At 40.1% G+C, this 18,442-nt stretch overlaps 5 protein-coding genes across 5 annotated transcripts; 2 read left to right on the forward strand and 3 right to left on the reverse strand.

Moving 5' to 3' along the window:
* Positions 1-7,036: 7,036 nt before the first annotated feature.
* Positions 7,037-7,752, reverse strand: LOC6652798. The gene is made up of 3 exons (XM_002075500.4): positions 7,614-7,752; positions 7,253-7,492; positions 7,037-7,181 (listed from the first exon to the last, which is right to left on the reverse strand). Exons 1-3 carry the CDS (start codon positions 7,729-7,731, stop codon positions 7,141-7,143), a joined length of 399 nt encoding a protein of 132 aa, XP_002075536.3. The 5' UTR covers positions 7,732-7,752; the 3' UTR covers positions 7,037-7,140.
* A 421-nt stretch (positions 7,753-8,173) lies between these two features.
* Positions 8,174-8,892, forward strand: LOC6652799 (glutaredoxin-related protein 5, mitochondrial). Its single transcript, XM_002075501.4, has 2 exons — positions 8,174-8,549; positions 8,606-8,892. The coding sequence occupies exons 1-2, from the start codon at positions 8,240-8,242 to the stop codon at positions 8,794-8,796; spliced, it is 501 nt and encodes a 166-aa protein (XP_002075537.1). The 5' UTR covers positions 8,174-8,239; the 3' UTR covers positions 8,797-8,892.
* On the reverse strand, positions 8,893-9,479 carry LOC6652800. Its single transcript, XM_002075502.3, has one exon. It carries the CDS (start codon positions 9,154-9,156, stop codon positions 8,893-8,895), a length of 264 nt encoding a protein of 87 aa, XP_002075538.1. The 5' UTR covers positions 9,157-9,479.
* A 183-nt stretch (positions 9,480-9,662) lies between these two features.
* Positions 9,663-13,146, reverse strand: LOC6652801 (myotubularin-related protein 10-B). Its single transcript, XM_002075503.4, has 3 exons — positions 12,853-13,146; positions 10,429-12,658; positions 9,663-10,330 (listed from the first exon to the last, which is right to left on the reverse strand). The coding sequence occupies exons 2-3, from the start codon at positions 12,571-12,573 to the stop codon at positions 9,917-9,919; spliced, it is 2,559 nt and encodes an 852-aa protein (XP_002075539.1). The 5' UTR covers positions 12,574-12,658; positions 12,853-13,146; the 3' UTR covers positions 9,663-9,916.
* Positions 13,147-13,610: 464 nt separating this feature from the next.
* LOC6652825 (nardilysin) lies at positions 13,611-17,695 on the forward strand. Its single transcript, XM_002075504.4, has 4 exons — positions 13,611-14,100; positions 14,173-15,939; positions 16,003-16,287; positions 16,364-17,695. The coding sequence occupies exons 1-4, from the start codon at positions 14,036-14,038 to the stop codon at positions 17,445-17,447; spliced, it is 3,201 nt and encodes a 1,066-aa protein (XP_002075540.3). The 5' UTR covers positions 13,611-14,035; the 3' UTR covers positions 17,448-17,695.
* The last annotated feature ends 747 nt before the right edge of the window (positions 17,696-18,442 follow it).

Genomic DNA, 18,442 nt, shown 5'->3' on the forward strand with positions numbered 1-18,442 from the left:
CGTCTTTACATCTGTCTCATAGCCAAACCCATTTTTGTTATTGCTTTTCCACTCGTTTATCGCTATCCGTCTTGCCAGATAGTTTCAATTTTTGGAAAAATCCAACTGAAATTTTCAAAAGGAGTTGTTTTCAAAGCCATTCTCATTTAATCATTAATTCAAAAGTCTCCAAGTCTATATATCTGCTGACTCTAACAAAAATGTATATTTCTATTTACCAAATTCCTTTCTTTTTTATTCCTAATAGTTGAAATAGAATAAATTCAGCTCTTCTTTTCATTTAAAGATGAAATTTCAAAAATCTGGCAAGGCTATTGCCATTTCATCTTCTGCTTCTGCGCCAGACAGAACAGCGACAGCATCCATTCCGGGCCTTTGGTCGCCCTCAACCGAACTGCTGCTGCTCCTGCTGCTGCTCCTTGTGGCCAGGACAGGCACGGGCCAGGCCAGGCCAGGCCCGAATGTGTTAGGAAAAACCACGTGTTGATTTGTTTTGATTGTGCGCACTTTGTCTTTGCAAAGTTTTCTTAATTGAATCCTTTGCGGCGTCCTCCCTTCTTTGGCCTGCGCAGCATGCAGAGGCAGAGGCAGAAGCAGAGGCAAACTCTGGTAAAACAAAAAAATACAACTTGCCTGCGAGCCTCGGTAGTTCTGTCTCACCCGAGACGAGCTCAGTCGGGCGGGCAAAGTCACAGACTCGCACTTACTTAGTCCAAACCCAAGACCTCCTACATATTAAACTTGAAGCTAAGAGGCCGCCGCCTACTCCCCGCCCCATCCTCCCATTACACCAACCATCGTAGTCTTCGTCCTCGTCGTCATCATTATCGTCTACAACAGTGACGCTAAGCCCAAGGGAAAAAGTTTAATTTTGTGAAATATATTTAAATGATAAATAGCCTGACAATTTCTTAACTATGTATCTAATAACCGCCTAACACGTATCCATTACACATAATTGTAATAGAAGTAGCCAACAATTGTTTGTTAGTCTGTTAACTTGGAAAAAATTAAGTAGACTGTAAATATGTGTAACTTATGTGAGACTTATGCCCCTTTTTGAATGTTGACCCTTAAACTAGTTGGGAATTACAACGAGATTAAGCGAAAAGGTAAAGAACAAATTTCAAATCGATCTAAATTTGGTCTAAAACGTTTGTTTTCTATTTAAATCTTTTTGAATTACCTAAACAAGTTAGTAAAATTGTTGCAAGTTTTCTAACCACTGTGCAGCCGTAGTTTCCTTTCTGTGCATATTAGTATTTGGCTTCGTTGGCTGTCGTTGATGTTGTCTCGGTTTTTGGGGTTTTCGGCGTTTTCTGTTTTCGTTTTGCATTTGCTGTGTTTTTTTTTTTTTTAGGATTTCTGTTGGCTTTTGCCTGTTTCTGAGCATGTAAACGTTTTGTGGCTTTGGCTTTGGCTTTGACTCTGCTGTTGCCACTGTCTCTCCTACTGTGCTCTGCTTGTGCCACTGTCTTTGGCTCTGTCTCTGGGCCTACTCCCTAAGTTGGCAAATTAATAAATTGGCTGTAAAAACGCAGCTACATTTTTTCCCCCACTCAGGCATTTCCCGCATAAGAAGATGGTACAAGGCGCGTTCCTTGATTAGATTTGAATGTGTCGAAGTTGAGTTTGGCAAACGTTGTGTGGATGGGAGGTTGGGGGGTGAGTATTTATGAGGTGGGGGTAAATGTATGGGTGTCAGATCGCTGGTGTTACAGAAAAAGGCGGGAGCTATCCACATATACATACATAGATATATACATATACATACATATATATTCATGTAGTAGCTGTGATAGATTCCGTCTTCAGTGGATTTGAGGGGTGATAATGAAATGGTTTGAGTGTAAGAAAACCGAAAAAGTTCTTAATGGATTTATTGTGATTTACTTGAAATTCGATTAATTACAGTTTAAGAGGTGTCTCTTAATGAACAGAGGATGCGGGAGGGCGTGGCACAGTTTACTTCTACTTCGCACTTGAAATTTTCCTTTGTCATGCAAATTTCGTTTGCATTGTTTTAACCAACTGTCTCTCTTTTTCTTAAAGTGTGTGGTGTGTGTGTGTGTGTGTGTGTGTATGTGTGTATGTGTGTATGTGGGTGATTGTGAGGATGGGTGGGTGTAAGCGTTGTTTGCCTAACGCAGATTTTATTGGAACTCTGCTCTATTCTGTCGGCAGGTTTGTGTAAGTCTAAAGGGCATTTTTATGCTATCCTTCTTTGCTTGGCCTTAAAGTATGCTTATATCAAAGGGAACTCGCTAAACACACCCACACTTACACTTACACACACACACACACAAACATTTTCATATTGGCTGAAAGAGAGCAGCATAAGCAGCAGCAGGAACATCATTATTATCATCATCATCATAGTTTGGCAAAATTCGAAGCGTTTAAAACAAATTTTCTATTCCTTTTTGCCCATTTTTTATGTATTTTTTTGGTTTTTTTGTTGCTTCCTTTTGGGCGTTGTACAAAAAAGCATTTTTGGTTGCCCTCTTTCTCTCTTAATCGCTCTCTCTCTCTCTCGCTCTATCTCTCTCTCCTTTTCCCTTTCACTGTTTCGCATACTTTTTCTCTCTGTCTTTGGGACACAGAAACTCATGCATGGTTACTTCGGGGCCAGGCCAGGGTCATCATCATTGGGTTCAGCATCCTGCACGAGAATCATCATCATCATCATTATTAGCATCATCCAGAGAAGAGCCGGAGCTGGTTGACTTGAGAAATCATTTGATGACCACGTTTAAAGTAATTTTCCACATCATTGATTTGTGCTCAAGTCACTAGGAAACCAAAAAGCCCAAACAGGACGTGCGTCAATTAGGTGTCTCTTTCCCTTATCTACCCCATGCCATCTAGCACTTCTTGACATATTCTCCATATTATCCTCCTCATCATCATCATCATCATATCATAGTCGTCGTCATCTTCCTTATCATCCTCAGACATATTTGCATAGGCAAACAAACAAACAACAACAACAACAACATAAAATACACAACACACAAAAATAACAAAACCTTCAAGCATAATAACAATATCAAAATGCATTTGATTTGCAATTAGGATGATACGACCAGAAGGGCAACCATTGGGCGTGGCAGTCACGAAAGATATGTAAGGAGCAAGGGGAGTTTCATGGGTTACGACTATGCTCCATTAGCCAATTCTGGCTTTTTCTCATTCGCATGGAGATAAAAATTGAAATCATAATCTGGCGTTAAGCAAATTTGACATTCGATTACTGGAACGGAGACAGAAACCAACATAGACACTGTGTCAAGGGCAGGAGGCAAGGGCAGGGGCAGGATTTTATAAGGGCTAGGGGGATAGGGAATGAAAGCAGATTCCCTAGAAGCTAGACAGATTAGATTTATTTGCATTTGATTTTGATGAAAAATGGAACTGAACTTCTACACAGGGAGAAATAATTCACAGTTTTTTTTACTGGAAATCTCAATATATTCAAATTCAAATCTCAAATTTCAGCCCGACATCAATCGAATATAAATCAAAAAAGGTATTCCTTAGAATGTTTTAATTTTAAATTATGATTTCAAGTTTCTCTATGTCATGTTTGCCGGGTATTAGTCCTGTGTCACAAGGACTAGTACAGTTTGTTCAATGACAATTCCTGATTCAAATACAATATGATTGTTTCTAAATTGAGTGGATATCAAATTGAAAATGTTCCCATTAAAAGCTCTTTTTTGGTTTTGGTTGAATGAAATAAATGAAATCTTTCAACATATTCAATTTATTTATAGAAATTTCTGGTATGTGTGTGTACAGATCAAACATTTTTGTTGCTGCAGGCAATGGCAACAACAGAAATCAAATTTAAAAGGCAAGCAAAAACATTGGCATGCCAAATGAAGTAAGTGCTGAAAAGGGGGAAAACGTTTCGACTGGTGTGAAGAGCTGAATGGCTGAAGCAACGGGGCACAACCGATGAAGTGAGAGCAATGACAACATCATTTACATGCAGTTTACACTTCTACACACACACACACACACACACACACACACACACATACACACATACACACACTCAAACACAATGACAAAAGGCTCGTGCGAAGCTTGACATCGCAAGTAAGTCCACTGCCAAAAATTTTCATCAATATTTTCTACTAAACTCTTCATTTTACATGGCTCGAAAAAAAACTGAAATTATGTGTTTTTTTAAACTATGTATGTATATATCAATTGTCTCATATATAAGGACACAATATTTAAAAGATATCGATATATACATATAGGAAAACTTTGTCAGATGAACTGTTATTGAAAAGAAAATTTAAGTTTGAAAGTATACATCTGAATTGAATTTCTATATTGTCATTTCTCTATTGTCTTTTGACGGGGAAAGAAGTGTAATTGTTTTAATAACACGTTTGAGAAAGGTCGCCAATATGATTTAGTATCGTAGAATGGCACCAAAGGCAAAACAATTGAACAAATTATTGAAAATTCCAAGTTTTTTTGGCTACAGCATTTGGTATAGGGAAGAAGAGACACGTTGTTCGATAGGATGACATTTTCTCTATCTAACCCAAAAAAAGCTATCAAAATCGGATCACCGGTTTTCAATGTATGCCCAAAAATAAACACAAATATCTAAAAAAAAAAAAGATGTTTTAACTCTAGTAATGTCCTGACAATAGCGACTATAAAGTTCTTCTGACTCTTTTCTTATCCACCAATAAGTGCCCCATACAAGAAAAGTGCTGTCACAAAGTGTTATTATTGACTTAAAGCTTTGAAAAGTTTAAGAAGGATTCTGCGAGATAATAAAAAATTCCCTAAAAGTATGTCACAAAAAGTTTGGACCACAATATTCGTCCTAACTCAGCTATTTCAAGGAGTGACTAATTGGTATTCGCAACTCTATATAATTTGCGTCTGAAATTTCTGAAGAAATTTTATCAACAGGCTTCAATTTAGTTGTTGGATCGATTTTAAAAAGCTTTCTTTCTAATATGTCTCCTTCAATTCTTAACTCAATATTCGATAATGTTAATTTAAGGTTTTTAAAAATTACATATCGTAAATAAAAGTAATACTGTGGTAGAAAAATCATAAAAGCAAGAATAAAGAGAGAAAGTGTGAGAGAGTAAGATAAGAAAAGAAAAAAGCAAACATAAACTGATTGTGCAGGACCTGACAAGGACTTATGATCCCACTGGCCTTTGGCACATGTGCGTGCTAGGCAAACATACAACAAGCTTGCTTGACTGACTGACTGCCTGCCTGCCTGGCTGTTTGCCTGCTAGCCATTTAGGCGCTAGCCAACTGGCCAGCAAGTCATCTAGTCAGTCAGTCAGTCAGTTTATCATTTCAAAATTCACGTGAGTTGAGGCTTAGTCCTTATGTTTTTCTCTTTGTTGTTTGCGTGATTGCTGATTGAAAATGGTTCCATGTATCTTCTTCTCCTCCATCAACGACATCATCATCATCATCATCATCATCATCATAATCATCTTCATCTTCATGGTTAGCGCCTTTTGCTTCTATTCCTGTCAATGCTATAAAGTCTTTTGGCTGCTATTTCTTGTTGTTTTGTCTTTTTTTGTTGTTGTTTTGCTCTCATTCGATGACGACAAGGACAAGGTTGTCAGTTGCAGAAGATTGGCGCTCGAAAGTATGCTATGCTTTCAGACTATTCACCACTTACCTCTGTGTCTGTCTTTCCCATACACAGAAATCCACACCCAAACACCTACACACATGCATATGTGCGCATACTTACCAGCATTGCTATTCTGATTAACCAGAGTGAAATGTGCATGACAGGCTAACTATTTCTGCTCTTTATGCATTTCCCACAGGCACGTATTTAATTTAAATACAAAATTCCTGTTTCTAGGAGACAGAATGTAGGTAAGGACATTGCATCTTAATCATTTATATTTACATGAATATTATCCCAAGAATTGTTCAACTAATTATTAATACGATCCTATCACTCTCTCACATCTTATTGTTATAAGCAAATGAATTACACTAAGAGCGTAGCCATGATTCAAGCTGGGAGAGGGGGCAGTACACCCCTTTTACTTGCACCTAACTACGCCCTTAAGATACACAATGATTTTGTCTAACTTCAATTAATTAGCTCACTCAAGTATAAATCGCAACTTCTCAGTTTGTTTTCAGTTCATTTTTGGCAACTTAATTTTCAGATTCTCTCACTTCGATTTATGATATTTAACAAATTAGCAATTTGGAGCCAAGTTTCATGTATATTGTATTTACAGTCTTAGTTAGTCTATTAGTCTTCTCAACTTACAATTTGTCTTTTCTGTAGCATAAATTGTCTTTCAGTAGGTACATATATACATATATAGTTACCAAATTTCGCTAATACCCTAAAAGAAATGTGATAAGATCGTCAGTTATTAAATTTCAAATTATATTGATTATATCATAAAGAACATAAAAATTGTTCTGCTACAATTTTGAACAATCAATCAAAGGCTTTTTATTGGTCAAGAGCAGAATGGCCAAAATGAGCGGGGCAAAAAAGAAAAATGAGAGAGAGATAAAATGGTAAATTCAATTAGGTTGTTCGTTGGTTTTTTTGTTTGTTGTTCTTGTGTCCTGTTTTGCTTTAGATTTTCTCAGAGACTGTTGAAGTGATTTCGTTTGTTGTTATTGTTGTCACTATTGTTTGATTTAATAATAATTTCGAGGAAAACCACGCCCCTTTCTCTGCTGCTCACAGACAGACACACACTCAAACACACAAGCATACGACCACCACTGGGACATAACAATGGCATCAACAAAAGAATGAACAAGGAGCAAGAATTATCTTTTAGCCTCTTGTTGTCTCATTAAATTGTATTGCCAAAACGATTTGATTTGATTTTATTGAGAAGACACACACACACACACACACGAGGGGGAGAAAAACTTGTACTTCCTTCCAGGAAATGATGCTACAAATCTTGACCATCTTGCACTACATCCACGCCCACTTTGTTAGATCTAAGACTAATACGAAGACATTGAGTTGCTCTTGTTGTTGTTTTATTATTTTTTTTGTTCAAAATTCGCCATGACATCAGCGCCGCTCCTCGCCTCACCTTACGTTTCACCATCCAGAGGTGAGGTCTCTCTCTTGCTTTAGACAGCCTTGACTTCGGCCTTCGTATGCTGCGATTTCACTGTGATTTGGAAAATACAACTTAAATTCGTTTCTATGGGTAACTAACTCTATATATGTATGTTTGGTTACCAGTAATTAGGGCATCGGCATCACTAGGAGCTGAATCTGGAGCTGGAACTGATACCACAATTGGCACAGTTTGGTCATCTTCGTCTTGTTGGTTGTTATTATTATGGGCTCGTTGGAGCACCTGTTTACGCAACTTACGTAGATAAGCTGCCTTATAGGCCTCACTGGGTTTACCGCCCACGCCGTAGCTAACCTCGAGCACAGTTAGTGGTATGACTGTTGACGAGACAGCAACTAGATCTGGAAACAAAATGTTAAAGAGTAAATCAGTGTGTGGGAGTGAGGAGTGGGGAGTAGCTGTCGCTGTCGCTGTCGCTGTCGCTGCTTAGTTGGGATTAATGATGATCTAACTGTGACCAACCGGCTTCGTATTTCTCGTCAGGATTACGTTTATACAACATGGGTGATGGTTTGGCTTCAATGCTGACGCATATTAAGCCTAGTAAAACCCCATTTATGATCAATGACAACAAGTTCATTTCGACTAGTTAAATTCAAGTCCACACTGTCACACAGTTGAGTTAAGACTGAGCAAAATTATTTTGTTTATTTGCGCATGGGCGGCCGACAAGCAGATGTTACTTTTCAGCTTCAAGCGTGGGCGAAAAACTTATTGCCAAACGCTGCAGAGAGCAAATACGTTGGTATTCAAAAATCATAATGTTAATTGAAGATAATGAATAATAAAGTTTAATTGAAATGTGATTACAATATATTCACTTCATATATACAAAAACGTTTGTCTGTTTTTTCTTTTCATAAATGTAAAAACTTTAAATAACTTTAAAGATATGTTTAGTTTAAATTCAAATTTCCCACTTGTAGCAGAGTTGCCACCTTGCGGCCGACTTATCGAACTGGCCACCTTTGACCGAGATATCGATAGTTAATCCAGATGAGAGATATCGGACATCTCTGATTTGTACATTTCAAAAAGTAATTAGAAATTAGGTAAGACTTTAGAGAAACGGTGAAAACTCAAACAAAATGAACCGAATTTGGGTAAATGTATTGCGACAGACCTACAAATCCCGGTCTACGCCGAGCAGCTATAATGGCTTTAATCTGGCTGCGGCGGCAACCACAAATCGATGGTACAGTGCGGACAATGCACCTGCTGCCGTGGACAAGGCAACGCTAGATAAGCTGGTGCGGACCAACAAAGTGGTGGTATTTATGAAGGGCAATCCCGAACAACCACGTTGTGGCTTCAGCAATGCTGTGGTCCAGATAATGCGTATGCATGGCGTACAGTACGATGCTCACGATGTGCTACAGAATGAAGCCCTGCGTCAAGGTAAGATGAAATGCCCACATGCCGATTCATGCTAATCCTCTTTATAAATTTTACAGGCGTTAAAGACTTCACCGACTGGCCTACCATTCCCCAAGTCTTCATCAATGGTGAATTTGTGGGTGGCTGCGATATACTCCTCCAAATGCATCAGAGCGGCGATCTCATTGAGGAACTCAAGAAAGTCGGCATCATCTCTGAACTCCTGCAGGCGGAACAGGCCAAAGAAGACCAAAAGAAAACAAAGTAAACGAAAATTTCGTTTGCCGTTTTAATTATTAGTTGTTGTTTTAAATGATAAATTAAACATATGTATGTACATTAAGAAAACGTTTTGTCGATTTAACTAAGTCTCACGTGTGCGCGGATGTGGGCGCTTTTCATCAATGTATTTGAGTATATTCAGAATTTTGCTGTAAGCCCCTTGTGACAAATCATCCACCTGCAAAATTTCTCGGCATTGTTGCTGATAATTTGCATTTCTCATATTTAACAATATCTGGGTAAGATTGCTGGCAATAGAGTTGCGCATCATGTCTTCTGATGGCATCGGCGGTCCACGTCGAATAGTTGGAGTGGATTCCTCTTGTTCCTGCTGCTCTGACGACATTCGTATTAAATTTTTTATTTTTTTGTAACTGTCATTGCATTTGTCAATTCTACGTCTAACGGGGTCAGATGTCAATAAGTGCTGGCTGAACAGCTGATGAGATCGAAGTCTGAATTTGGGTATTGCCAGGTTAATTATAGAAATTATTGATCAAGGCCCCATCCCAATACTGAGATCGGTATCCGAAAGTGATCGAAAATATTTCCGAATTTCGGACTCGCAATTCTAAAAAATTCGGTTTCCCTCGTCTGGACATTTAAACAATCAAGGAAACATTTTTGTTTTATATATCTCAGTTAGATACAATATAATACATGTTTTTGTTGTCTATCAATTAGTTTAGTTGGTGTTTCCTTTGTTTTACATATAATTAAATTGCTTAGCGTTTGTAATTGTTTGTTTTTTCTTCTTGTTTTTGTTGCACATTAACCATGTAAACAACTTTTGTAGGTATATTTATATGTATGTAATAGGAGTTGGTAAATAAAACAGGACAAAAAAATAACTTATAGTAGATAAACTTTGCTTATTAGTAAATAATAATAAAGTGTGTTAACGTGATATATATATGTATAGGTATATGGGTGTATATAAAAAAAGGCTTGATTATGTATAATACATCTAGAGTTCAGCGTTTCATTTTAGTTTTATTGAAATCAAAACAAGTGTTTTCTCCTCCGACAGGTTGTGCGCGTGGCATTTTCCGGCTCGCTTGTGACTTGTTGTAACGAGTAACGAATAAGCGAGCAGCGAGCTAGGCTCACACAATAGATGACTTGTCCAGTATGGAAGAGGTTTCGAGTAACAGTTCATTGCTGCTACTTAGAATGTCGTAAAGCTGATGCGGCGCATCACCAGCAATGGGATTGCCAAAGGGAAAGAATGACGAGAGCGATGACAGTTGCAATTGGCCATTAACTGCCGTATGCAGGCCATTGGCAGGTGTCGATGGTGGCGGCGGCATTGATTTCCGACGACGCTCCACACCATCCACATACTCAATGGGCTCTTGATCGGCAACAGCTTCCTCTGTTGCGGCAATTGGTGATCTTTTTGGTTTCGCCTCCCCTATGGCTTCGTAGTAGGCATCGGGTAGCTCATCAAAGTTCTGCAGATCAAGACAACGCTGAACTTTCGCTATGTTGCTTAACAGTAGGCGATGGAAGAGATCAATCTATGAAAATAAATATTAAAAATAAACAATATTAAACAAACACTGAATAATCTGAGATAAGAAACAGGAAAACATTTAATAAGATTTGGTTCTCTTACCTGAGGCTGTCCGCCACCTCGAATGTCCAGCACTGGCAGCCAACGGTAATAACATTGATCCCACACGGCCAAGTCGAAAATGCGATGAGCTGGCATTAGGAAACGATCCTGCGGAACTGTCGATTGCGTGGCAAACAGTTGAGGATTAATGGTATAACGCGATGGCGTTGATGTTACAGCCGATGATGCCGCATGCTTATGTCCCACAGCCAAAGAGCGTCGCAAGCCCGATGGATTGCCCCCTGTGCCTCCAGAGGATCCCATATCACTTGCTCGCTGCCTCTGATATAATGGATTGCTAAAGAACATTTTATCCTTATCGGAGAATTGTTCACTCCAATCCCAAACCGGACGTAAGACCAATTGTCCATCCTTTGCAGCTCGGGCACGCTGAGCATGATTATCAAATTGAAAGGTATCGAATATGGGCATAAAACACGAATCCCAGAGCGTGGTCAAATACGTTTGAGTGAATTCGAATTCATCGGGAAACTGTTGCAACAATTGCCAAACACAATCAAGAAAGAGAAGGAATACTGGACTCTGTTCACTATCATGGAACTGATCATTGGCGCCCGCACTCAATGGATAGACATGACCCAAACGTCGCTGAAACGGATGCTCGAGAGCAATCCATTCCTTTTGAATGAGCGACTGGAAGCCATCGATGCTGCGAAAATATGGATCCAATTGCAGTTGAGTCAGACTGCTGATGACACAGCATAAGTCCCGGCCATTTGACTCTTGGAGAACACAGGTTATCGATGATCTTAGAGTGGCAGCAGCTTCGCTTGAGAAGCGTAAACATAGCGAGACATAAAACAACCAATTGGTCTTCTCTAATAGTCCCAGATATTTGTCATCCTGCAGCATAAATTTCTCTGGCGTCTCCGGTGTACACAGACGCCTCAGTTTCTGATAGGCACGCTGAACATCCTGGATGCTGGGCAAACGATCGGTCAATTGTAGCAATTTCAATTGCTTTCGTTCATCACATTTGCGCACCAGTTCCAGCATAATATTCTCCACTTTGGTATCTTGCTGAGCAGCTGGCTGCAATTCCGCCAGTCTGACCAGGGAGGCGGCTCCACTGCTACCATAGCTGTAGACCCAAAAGGCTGCACGTGAATCACAAAACGCCCGCGAAAGATCCAAATATCTCTCGATGCTGCAGCATTTGGGTATAACAAAATGCGGCGGTACCGTATATTTGCCCGCCTGCAGGGGATTCTGCAAGAGCGGAACATTCGCACTGCTTACCACTTGCCACTCACTGGCTCCGCAACGAATTAGCTCCCGTGCCCAGTCATTCTTTGTCTGATACATGCTGACACCGCTCACACCCAGCGAGGAATAGTAGTAAGCCTCACGATGAGCATAGGCGAAGCTAAGATCATGCCGAGTGGGATAGGCAAACCGATTAAGAGCCGAGGCTATCAGTTTGCCATAGTCACTCGCTCCACTCAGTTTCGAATCCTGCTGCTGGAAGGCAAACTTTAGTAGTCGAAAATTCTTGCACACAATGTGGAGGGCAGCAATGCGTCCATTAATTGTCTGTTGCTTAAACGGTTCAAGCTTCTTCCGTCGACTGCTGGTCATACGTGCTGCTTGCAGAGCACTGGCTGCTCTTCCCAGTTCAGCCACAGTATAGATTTGATCAATATTATTGAGAGTAATTTCATTTCGTCCCAAGTATGTATTTTCCTGATAAAGATCACTTAGTGGGGCAGCTGAAGCAGATGAATTTGGTGCTGCCTGTCGAGCCATTTGTAAGGGAACAAAGGCCAATTTGAAATTGGTAACACTTAGCAGGCCAAATATAGCCTCCTTGTGAAGCAAATTGCTGGAACTTGTCGCACTCTCCATGGGATCAATGGGTGAATACATATAGGCTGGTGCCGAGGCCACTATTTGCTCGCCCAGCAGCAAACGCGGCTTCGCCAAGTGCACATCCCTCTGATCGCTGGGCAAGCTCCATTCGTTTAAGCGTAAATCTCCTGGTAACGGTGCTACATAACTAGTGAAGGTATTCCGTTTCCGATGTTCTGGCATATCGATGCTGAGGTGATGGTTATTATGATGGTGATTGGTGCTGGCAGTTCCGCTGCTGCTGCCTCCGCTGCCATTGCCACTGCCAGTGGCCATCTCTTTAGGCACGTCTTTGGAATACTAAATTGATTTATTGTGTGTGTGCTTCGACTTGATTTCCTGTCCACCACAGACGAACATACTGCGGGAGAGAGAGTGAGAAAGAGGGGGATACATGAATAGAGGACGTAGAAGAAGGAGGCGGAGTGTGTGAGAGAGAGTGTGACACACATACATATATGCATATGCCATTGGAATTATCGTTTTTTGGGGTTTGATAATAATTAAACAAAAAAAAAAAACGCAACAACAAAAACACCTTTATCAGTCACTTACCGTTTCACGGTTTACCTGCCCCCCACCTGCACCTGCACCTACGCTCTCTTGTTAACCGACTCTGTCACCCACCAATTTGAGTGTTGAATGTTTTCAGCTTTTATTCCTTTTGCTCTTGATTTTTCAGCATCTGATTAAGTTTGTCATCTGTGTGCATCATCTATGCCTAAATATTAATCATATTGACACATATATACACCCACACATATTAGTGCATTTGGCTTTTTGTTTAAAAATTATAAAATTATATGCTAACTAACATGCACACACACACACCGATGCACATGACACTCACTCTTTCAAACACACACACACACACACTACTCACTTGCTTCTTAGTGTGACCAAACTACAAATTTGTTTAGCGTGACCGCATTTTAAACTTTCACTGTGACTGTTACTTGTTTTTAAATTTAAAGTTAAATTTAAATTTAGGTAGTAACCTTTGTGCACGGTCCACAATCGAGTTGATCATTATGATTACTTTTAAGTATTCCTCTGTAGAATATGTAAGAGATGTACCTATGAATATATGTATGTAAGCACTTGCTCTAGCTCTTTGGTTTAGGGGTTGGCAAAATGAGAGCCCAAAAGCTTTGTGATATGCATAGAGAACTATATATAAGCGAGAGAATTGGATGTCACGATCCTACCGAGTCAAAGGACTGACAATATTTATTTGGCAGCTCCTTGGACTCAAGCCGGTGAATCCATGCCTATCAATCACTGCGACTGTGACTGATGTTCTGCTTCCTTTCATTCGGTCACACTTGCTCTCCAGCCCACGTCTGGGCAGTAACCAAATAGGTTACAATAAAAAACAAAATAATACTACCGGACTCTACAAACTGATTTAGTACGCCGACACAAGCAGTTCAAATAACCAGCTAACGCAACGAAAGCGGAAACCTTACCAACTAAACCTTTCCGATAAAACAGGCTAATGCTTCTGCCTCCGACTCCTGTCACATTCACGTCACAACGAATATAGAAGAATCAACTTGAATCGTTTCGGTAGGTGAGACGAACGACATCAGCAGCAACGGCAGCGGCAACGGCAACCAAAGCAATTCTAAGATCACAGAGAAGGCTAAGACTCGTTTTCCAACAATTAGTTTTACCTCGACAATTATCTGTAAAGCATTTTCAGTCCCACAACGTGCCACAACAAAGATTGACCAAGATGTCAGATCAGGTCCAATATTTGGATATACCCGATAAATCGGAAACAGACAAGAAAATATACAAGTGAGTTATCAATTGTTTTGTTTGCCCCTTCGGCTATCAGATCTTCTCTAACCCTGCACTTGTTATCCTCAGAACTCTCCTCTTAGCAAATGGCCTGAAAGCACTGATCATCTCTGATCCTACTCCAATGCCACATGATGGATTTACCACATCGGATTCCTCCTTGGGATCTGGAGAGTCGGGTGAAGTCGCCAGCTCATCGGAGTCAAGCAGTGGCGATAGCACTATATCATCCAGTTCGGACGGCAGCAAAGATTCAGAGTCTGGCGATAGCGAAGAGGGCGATGAGAAGTTGGCCGCCTGTGCTGTAATGGTTGATTTCGGTTCATTCGCTGAGCCGCGTAACTATCAAGGATTGGCTCATTTTCTCGAACATATGATATTTATGGGCTCAAAGAAATATCCCGAAGAGAATATCTTTGATGCGCACATCAAGAAATGTGGCGGATTTGACAATGCCAATACGGATTGCGAAGATACCTACTTCTACTTTGAGGTGGCTGAAAAGCATTTGGACTCCAGTTTAGATTATTTCACTGCCCTATTGAAGGATCCGTTAATGAAGCAGGAGGCCATGCAACGAGAGCGCTGTGCTGTAGAATCGGAGTTCCAACAAATAGTCCAGGACGATGAAACGCGTCGCGATCAATTGCTAGCCAGCTTAGCCAATGAAGAATTTCCGCATGGGACCTTCACCTGGGGCAATATGAAATCACTAAAGGACAACGTCGATGATGATGCCTTGTATAAGCTTCTTCACGAGATTCGACAGGATCATTATGCAGCTAATCGCCTTTTTGTGTGCCTTCAAGCACGGCTCCCCATCGAAGATCTCGAATCACTTGTGTTGCGATATTTCGCCGATATTCCCAAAAACGATATTAAGGCTCCAGATCTTACGAAATTTGATTACCGGCAGGCATTCCGCAAGGAGTTTCATGAGAAAGTGTTTTTCGTAAAGCCAGTGGAGAACGAATGCAAGTTGGAGTTGACTTGGGTGCTGCCAGCAGTGCGTCCGCTTTATCGCAGCAAGCCAGATGGTTTCCTTTCGTATTTGATGGGTTATGAGGGAAAGGGTTCGTTATGTGCATACCTAAGGAAGCGTCTGTGGTCTCTGCGGCTGATAGCGGGAATTGATGACAATGGCTTCGATAACAACAGCATGTTTGCTCTATTCAACATCTGCATTTATCTCACCGATGAAGGTTTCAAACATATTGACGAAGTTTTGGCCGCAACATTTGCCTATGCCAAGCTCTTTGAAATTTGCCCATCTCTTAAGCAGGTCTATGAAGAGCAGCAAAGCATTGAAGCTAATGGTTTTCGCTTTCAGGCGCAACGTCCTGCCTTTGATAATGTTACGGAGGTGGTATTTGGTTGCAAATATTTCCCACCCAAGGATATTCTTACTGGCAATGAGCTCTATTTTGAGTACAATGAGAGTCAGCTGGACAATCTCATTCAGCATTTGAATAAATTCAATTTCAATCTCATGATTACGTCGCATACAAAGTATGAAGGAATAACCTACGATAAACAAGAGAAATGGTTTGGCACCGAATACTGCTGCATTGATATGCCGGATAAGTGGAAACAATTGTGGAACGAATCAAAACCGATTTCCGAACTCTTTTTACCCGAATCGAATCGTTTTGTTACCCATGATTTTACATTATTTTGGCACCAGCAGGGCAAACCAGATATACCAACGGCCCCCAAGAAATTGCTTAAAACGGATATATGTGAGCTCTGGTTCCGACAGGATGATAAATTTGAACTACCTGAGGCATTTATGTATTTCTACTTTATATCGCCATTGCAACGTCAGAGTGTCAAAAAGTGAGTAAATTTGTTTTTCCCGTCAATTGAATAATCTTTCATTCCCATTCGCTGTCTATATAGTGATGCTATGTGCACCATGTACGAAGAGTTGGTTAAATTTCATGTCGCCGAGGAGCTGTATCCGGCCTTAAATGCTGGGCTCTCTTACAGCTTTAATGCCAGCGAAAAGGGTATCGTTTTGAAGGTCAGCGGATACAATGAGAAGCTGCATTTAATTGTAGAGGCCATTGCAGAGGGCATGATGACAGTCTCATCTACATTGAACGAGGAGATGTTGAATACTTTCAAAAAGGATCAACGGAAGTCATTATTCAATACACTAATTAAGCCAAGGGCATTAAATAAGTAAGACAAAAAATCTATAAAATTTTTAAAGGGTCCACTTATTAAGTTATTCTTTTCTCCCCCTTTAATTGTTTAGGGATGTTCGACTTTGCGTCTTGGAGCAGATTCGCTGGCAATTGGTTGATAAATACAAGTGCCTTAACGAAATCACACTGGAAGATCTAAGGGAATTTGCAGTAAAGTTCCCACAACAGTTATACATTCAGGCTCTCATTCAGGGCAACTATACGGAAGAATCGGCGCACAATGTGCTAAATTCCGTTCTCTCTCGCCTTAACTGCCAGGTGATCAAGGATCGTCATTTTATCGAGGACCGAACTGTTCAATTGCCGCAGGGTGCCCACTACATTCGTTGTCATGCATTAAACGAATCTGATACCAATTCGGTGGTAACGAATTTCTATCAAATTGGCCCAAATACTGTGAGAGTGGAAAGTATTTTGCATATGCTTATGATGTTTGTGGATGAGCCACTGTTCGATAATCTGAGAACCAAAGAGCAATTGGGCTATCATGTGGCCGCGGCGGTGCGCACTAACTATGGCATTGCTGGTTATTCCATAATGGTCAATTCACAGGAGACGAAAACCACTGTCGAGCATGTCGAATCTCGTATCGAAGCTTTCCGTGGCAAGATGCTGCAGATTCTGCAGACAATGTCACAAGAGGACTATGACCACACCAGGGATTCATTGATCAAGCTAAATCTGGTCACTGACACGGCACTGTCCACCGAAGTGCATCGCAATTGGTCTGAGATTACCAATGAGGAATATCTCTTTGATCGACGCCGCAGACAAATTGATATTCTGCGCACATTAGCCAAAAGTGAGATTGTCGACTTTCTTTTGGAGAATGAAGTCTCAAATTTGCGTAAACTCTCAGTGCAAGTGATTGGACATCAAGTTGCCGAATCCGAAGACGACTCTGATGATGGGGAAGAATCGGGCGTGGCATCCAGTGAGGAGGAAGATGAAGATCTTTTTATAGCTCTATCGAATTCCTTAGATGTCAAATTCCTGCCACAAGAAGGCAATGCTGCGACTATTGTGGACATCGAGGACTTTAAAAGCCATTTAGATGTCTATCCAAAAGTCAAGACGAATCCTGATGATACAACTCGAACCTCACGTATTGAAGACGCTCTAAGTAATGCGTGAACTATCCTCCCATCGCTTTGCCCTTTTCCCTCCGCAACTTATGTCGTACATCTACATTTTTGTTTTTAAATTGAATTTTGCGAACCAATAGGTATTCGTTCTAATATTTTTTCTTTCAACTTCGTAAGCTATTTTTTCTCACACAATGACAAGACGTGTTTCGCTTCATTTCATTCGAAATGAGGAATAAGTTATACATATTAAGAACTGTGTAATTATGTTTTAATAAATGAAGGGGTATGAATTAATATTTACTGCGTGTTATATTGAGTATTGTAGAAGCAGTATGAGGTAAGATGAATCAGATAGACATGTGTCATAGTTTAATGTTTTACTGAGAAAAGTCAATGATTGGATCTATTTTTAGATTTATAACTTTAGGTGGGCCTACAAAACAAAATTGCCATGTTATTTATTTGACATCTTTACTGCCGAACTTAAAATACTACTAAAATATTAATGCTTACTAATCATAGTTGAAAATTAAAAAAATATGCAATTTCGCTCTAACCTGAACACATGGATATCCAACTAAGTGAACAGTTTATATTCGGTTTTCGAGGAACAAAGACATTGTTAGAAGATTAACCTACTGGGATCTTCACATTAGCCGAGGGTGAAATTTGCGCCTTTTGCTTTCGGGGATTTTATTGAAAAATCCAATGACAATGAGAAAGACTCCTTAAGGGGACCTTCTTGGTTGAAAAGTTGTTTTGGTTTGTAATTTTTTTGGTGCTTTGGACTATTGGGATATTGTCCTAAAAAAATTTTTTAAAAACGGGTTCCCAATTAAGAAGACGCCCACGTAACTAAGAACTGTGTGGATTAACTGAATCACATTAACTTGAGTAAAAACAGCGATTAGTCGAGTTACGAAGAAGATGAAGATATGCATGATATATACACATAAAGACCTATGATCTATTTGTCCTATAGATAAGACGCCAAGTAACACAAAAATAATACACTTATTCAATTTGCTGGTATAGGGTCCG

Source organism: Drosophila willistoni (genome assembly GCF_018902025.1).
Source record: "Drosophila willistoni isolate 14030-0811.24 chromosome XL unlocalized genomic scaffold, UCI_dwil_1.1 Seg142, whole genome shotgun sequence".
NCBI lineage: Eukaryota > Metazoa > Arthropoda > Insecta > Diptera > Drosophilidae > Drosophila > Drosophila willistoni.

Bases quoted from the DNA above. Each gene is read 5' to 3' on its own strand.
- LOC6652801 (XM_002075503.4), bottom strand. From the start codon at position 12,573: ATGGCCACTGGCAGTGGCAATGGCAGCGGAGGCAGCAGCAGCGGAACT. The intron at 10,331-10,428 runs GTAAGAGAACCA...TTATTTTCATAG, and splicing joins GAGGTGGCGGACAGCCTCAG to ATTGATCTCTTCCATCGCCT.
- LOC6652825 (XM_002075504.4), top strand. From the start codon at position 14,036: ATGTCAGATCAGGTCCAATATTTGGATATACCCGATAAATCGGAAACA. The intron at 14,101-14,172 runs GTGAGTTATCAA...TGTTATCCTCAG, and splicing joins ACAGACAAGAAAATATACAA to AACTCTCCTCTTAGCAAATG. The intron at 16,288-16,363 runs GTAAGACAAAAA...TTAATTGTTTAG, and splicing joins AAGCCAAGGGCATTAAATAA to GGATGTTCGACTTTGCGTCT.
- LOC6652800 (XM_002075502.3), bottom strand. From the start codon at position 9,156: ATGTCGTCAGAGCAGCAGGAACAAGAGGAATCCACTCCAACTATTCGA.
- LOC6652799 (XM_002075501.4), top strand. From the start codon at position 8,240: ATGAACCGAATTTGGGTAAATGTATTGCGACAGACCTACAAATCCCGG. The intron at 8,550-8,605 runs GTAAGATGAAAT...TAAATTTTACAG, and splicing joins GAATGAAGCCCTGCGTCAAG to GCGTTAAAGACTTCACCGAC.
- LOC6652798 (XM_002075500.4), bottom strand. From the start codon at position 7,731: ATGAACTTGTTGTCATTGATCATAAATGGGGTTTTACTAGGCTTAATA. The intron at 7,493-7,613 runs GTTGGTCACAGT...TTTTGTTTCCAG, and splicing joins TGACGAGAAATACGAAGCCG to ATCTAGTTGCTGTCTCGTCA. The intron at 7,182-7,252 runs GTAACCAAACAT...TCCAAATCACAG, and splicing joins TGCCGATGCCCTAATTACTG to TGAAATCGCAGCATACGAAG.